Source organism: Salvia splendens, chromosome 21 (genome assembly GCF_004379255.2).
Source record: "Salvia splendens isolate huo1 chromosome 21, SspV2, whole genome shotgun sequence".
Taxonomy (NCBI): Eukaryota; Viridiplantae; Streptophyta; class Magnoliopsida; order Lamiales; family Lamiaceae; genus Salvia; species Salvia splendens.
In genome coordinates, this window is record NC_056052.1 from 7,249,996 (window position 1) to 7,254,442 (window position 4,447).

At 33.5% G+C, this 4,447-nt stretch overlaps 1 protein-coding gene across 2 annotated transcripts; it reads left to right on the plus strand.

The window, feature by feature from the left end:
* The first annotated feature begins 618 nt into the window (after positions 1 to 618).
* On the plus strand, positions 619 to 3,225 carry LOC121783844. 2 transcript variants are annotated; one of them, XM_042182021.1, is made up of 5 exons: positions 619 to 1,213; positions 1,815 to 2,212; positions 2,308 to 2,456; positions 2,541 to 2,717; positions 2,915 to 3,225. In XM_042182021.1, exons 1-5 carry the CDS (start codon positions 798 to 800, stop codon positions 2,957 to 2,959), a joined length of 1,185 nt encoding a protein of 394 aa, XP_042037955.1. In that variant the 5' UTR covers positions 619 to 797; the 3' UTR covers positions 2,960 to 3,225. The 2 variants fall into 2 exon arrangements, with proteins under 2 accessions (XP_042037955.1, XP_042037954.1); XM_042182020.1 differs by lacking the exon at positions 2,915 to 3,225 and having other exon boundaries at positions 2,541 to 2,906.
* Positions 3,226 to 4,447: the final 1,222 nt, after the last annotated feature.

Sequence of the window (4,447 nt, forward strand, 5' to 3'; positions counted from 1 at the left end):
CACTTGCATTGCTAGCATGTTAGGGCATTTCCCCAAGTCAAAATGTATAAAGTATAAATATGATAAAATAGGATTGAGTGTCAGTCAAATTAAGATCTCAAAATCATCGGATTCTTATTGAGTTTCAATTTAAAAACTTCGTACGAGTTATGCTCTCATGCGAAAAAAATATCAGACCTACCGTTAATAATAGTGAGACTAAGTGAGTTACTATATAGTTTAGCTTGACACGACATGATAACGACCATAACATAATATTTACATGATTAAAACTTAATATTACACGATAAAATATGAAATTACACAACTAAAACCAATTATAACATGATTAAAATTTGTCACAGTTTAAATCTAAACAATAAAAGTAATATTTAACATTTTTATAATTATTAAAAATAATTAAAACAATAATTTTATTTATTAACGAATAACCAGACCCTAACCCAACACATAATCATGTTGTTTGGGTCGGTCCCATAAAGAAACGATTATTTTGGGTTTGGATTATAGCCTTGTTCGTATGGTGTGCGAATAATGTTTGAGTTCATATTCGGATTTCAGATTTTCTTCAAAGGCCGTGTCTGATCTGTTTTAACGGGTTGGATCGTTAACAGATCGACCCAATAACAACTCATCCCGCACTCTAGAAATGAATCCTCATTGATTCCAACGCGTCTACAGCTCAACAAATGAAAGACCAAATAACGGTGGAAATTACAAAACTACAAAAAAAAATGTCTATATAAAGGAAACACAATCATGCATATTGATACCAATCAAATCACACTAACACGAAAATGGAGGATCTCCGGCGAATGAGATCGGAAATACAGCGGCCCGCCGCCAACATAAGCGTCTCCGATGACGCTCCCCGCAGCATATTCTCCCACCACCTATCCGCCGCCGGTTGCTTCTACGACGACATATTTTGGCCAACTGAGAAACCGGCAGAGGCGGCGGCGCAGCCGGTGAGGCGGAGGGGCCGGAATTTGCCCCTTTTCGATATTCCATCTTTGCAGCAGGTTAGTATTGATCGTAGCAGCCGCCAAAGGAGTGGCTTTTTCAGCGACATTTTCGGATGGGACGCCACGAAGATGATGAGCTGGAGGTCGAGGTTGAAGACGAATTCGTCGTCGGTGCTGAGCTCCGAGGAGCTCAGCCCCGTCCGCTTTCCTGTGTGCGACGACATTTCCTTATTAGCTTCCAAGCTCAGGTGTGTAATCGTAAAAAAATACTCAGGTTCGCGATTTAAAGTCACATTTTACTATTTAAGATTTTCATGATTTAAATCTAATTTGTTTTTTTCCATTTTAGGTAATTGGACCCATCAGTCAATTAATTCAATACACTCGCATTTTATTATAAAATGAATTGCGAACTATATTCTACTAACTCATTTTCCTATTTTTCTTTATATAATTAAACAATTTCTTAAGACATGTGCTGACGGCGGGAAGTAGTAAAATTTGTACTACTACTTTTTCTATTACATGAAATTAGTCCCTTTTTCGACAAAATATAATCCATTCGTCAAAGTTATTTGAGTAATATTCTGTTCCGAGCTATCCCAATTATTTCTTTTTATGTAAAAACACAAATGAACTCCGCTTAGCATGTTGGATCATCGATCTAAAATTTTGATTTTTTGGTCTCGAAATCGCTTCACTTTTTCAATCAGAGACAAGTATTAGAAAACACGTCGAATTAATATAAACAAGATGTGTACATATATTATTTTATTCAACCCTACTTTGACTATATGATATATTTAGATTTAGATAAATGTATGATACTAATTTTATGCACATTTTTAGGCCAATAAACATCAAGACTAAGTGGGATTCACATCACAAAAAACAGCCAGTGTTTTCCAACATGGATTGTGAAAATGAGTTTCTAGAGAAATTGTGGGGATCCAAAGAAATCGAAGAAAATCTTGATATTGAGCAAATGAAATTCAGAGTGACTGAAAACGACGACATACAGTTCAACTCACCATCATCTGCGATATCAAACGCAGAGAGCTGCGAAATAATCGATGAAGAAATGGAAATGGAAATAGATGAAGATGAGTTGATGAGCTCGTACGTGATAGAGCTCGATTCTTGCAGCCGAGACACTGCCTACGAATCCACCGATGTCGATGAAGCCATCGCATGGGCCAAGGATAGGATTCGCAAATATTCTTCTCAAGAGAAACCAATTACACAAGGTTAGTTAGTTAGTTAGTTAATTAATTAACTGATTTTTCATGTTTATATCGGTTGGATTTTTTGGCTATATTTAATCTTGGTTTAAACAATGCAGAAGTGATGGATGAGTCTCATATTTCATCAAATCGAGTTGAGGATAGCTCTCTATTAGAAGATGACACGAGCATACTCGATGAGAAGATAAGGCTTTGGTTGACCGGCAAGGAATCCGACATCCGGTTGCTATTATCTTCCCTACATCATGTGAGAAGACAACAAATATGATCTTTAATTTCATTTTTTTTACCTAACGATCAAAACCTGATATTACCATGTTGGGATCTTCAGATTCTATGGCCCAATAGCGGTTGGATCGCAATACCTCTAATGAAATTAATGGAGAGCTCACAGGTTAAGAAAGCGTATCAAAAATCCATTTTGTGCCTGCATCCAGACAAGCTACAACAACGGGGAGCCTCACTCTTACACAAGTACATTGCAGAAAAGGCCTTTGTCGCTCTTCAGGCGAGTTGTTATAAACATTCTCTCTCCTACTTTTTCGATCTATGTCCTATTTATCTACTTTCTAGCTAAGTTATATTGTCCACTACTAAGATTATTGACAGTTGAGTGATGTAGAGTTTAATTATGCATTAATGCATACTAATACATTCTTTTATTGTGACTATCTCGCCAATAATCTTCTGATGTCGTTATCTTAGGATGCTTGGACAACGTTTATCACTCTAGATGTCTCGTGCCGTTGAAAATCTTTTGATGGCTTGAATCAAATGTGGAGGCATGAAGAGTGACATCTAGTGATCAATCATGAACGTCTTTAATTTAGTGGAACGTAGAGTTCAAAACCTTTAAGCAATCACCGTCGCCTCCAATGTGACGGTGATAGTTCGAGGATTTGGATATGTAAGATTGAATTGTTGTAAGAAAATGTTGGTTGTAGTAGATGTTGTAATAAATTAATGGCTGGTTTATGTATGATGATTTTTATTGTAGTGAATGTCAGTTTGGAAAATCTCATTTCAAATATGGTGGCTCATATCTTCATGACATTTTCCTGCACTAATATAAAACACAAATTAAATAAAGTAAATTTATGATATTGTGCATTGCAAATCAAAGTTTTGTTGAAAAGTTCTATTTTTACTAGAAAAAGAACTTAAGCGACAAAGTTGCCAATAATAATGTACTGTTAACTAGTATTACAAAACGAGAAAAACAAATGGCAGCTAAATGATTAATTTGTCAACGGTGTGTTAGATATTCAACTTAAATGATTGTGTATGAAAACAATAGTAAAAATGATTGAAAAAACAACTTTATTTCGCGTGCCGAAAGTATATTACGACATAATATTAAGTTTTTTACTAAGGCAGACAAAATTATCAAAGCACAACTGAAGAACAACCATATAATTTAAAATACTTAAATTGAAAAGATTAATATGGCTTTTTGATGTCGGTCAAAAAGTTCCGAAATAAAGTAACATAACTTTATTGAATATATATGATTTTTTAAAAGTTTGGTGTGCTACATTCGGCGCAACAATTAATTCGCCATCCTAATTCAGAATAAAATTTCTGTTTTATTAATATTTCTTTTCCTCTAAATGTGAGTTCATAAATTTCTTAACAATTTAGATTAATGTTAAGCAAATATAAATTGATCAGATTATGTCACAATTTCGTATTCACTTAACAAGCTAGTCCACTCTCTTATACTAATATTTGTTGGTCGAGGTGTGTATTCTCCAACAGAGCGAATGCAAAAAATTATTTTGATATGAGCTTAGATATTATTATTGAGTTTAGAAATCTCAGAGAATATTTATAGTATTGTATATTCTTTAAAGATGATAGAGAATTTCACACAACAATCAACACTATATAATAAATATAGATAGTTTAAAAATAGTAGTATAAATTTTAATATAGAATTAATAAAGTAAGAAAAATATAGAAAGAAAAAGAGATTGGAGTATTGTTAGAATGAATCAACCTTATTAGAAAGGAAAAAAATTATTGAAAATTAATTGGACTACTTTTATGGGACAATCAAAATGAAAAGAATTTCTACTATTATGGGATGAATGAAGTACTCACTCTATCCCATTAAAAATGAAAACTCTTTCTAAAATGGAAACAATAGCATCTCTATTCTTTCATCTCTTTTACTTTATTATCTTTTTATTAACTCATAAAACAATGATACATAAAATTCCGTGCTGAAAAGCAAAT

Coding starts and splice junctions, on each gene's coding strand:
- LOC121783844 (XM_042182020.1), top strand. CDS start 798: ATGGAGGATCTCCGGCGAATGAGATCGGAAATACAGCGGCCCGCCGCC. Junction 1,214..1,814: donor TTATTAGCTTCCAAGCTCAG/GTGTGTAATCGT, acceptor GCACATTTTTAG/GCCAATAAACATCAAGACTA. Junction 2,213..2,307: donor AGAGAAACCAATTACACAAG/GTTAGTTAGTTA, acceptor TAAACAATGCAG/AAGTGATGGATGAGTCTCAT.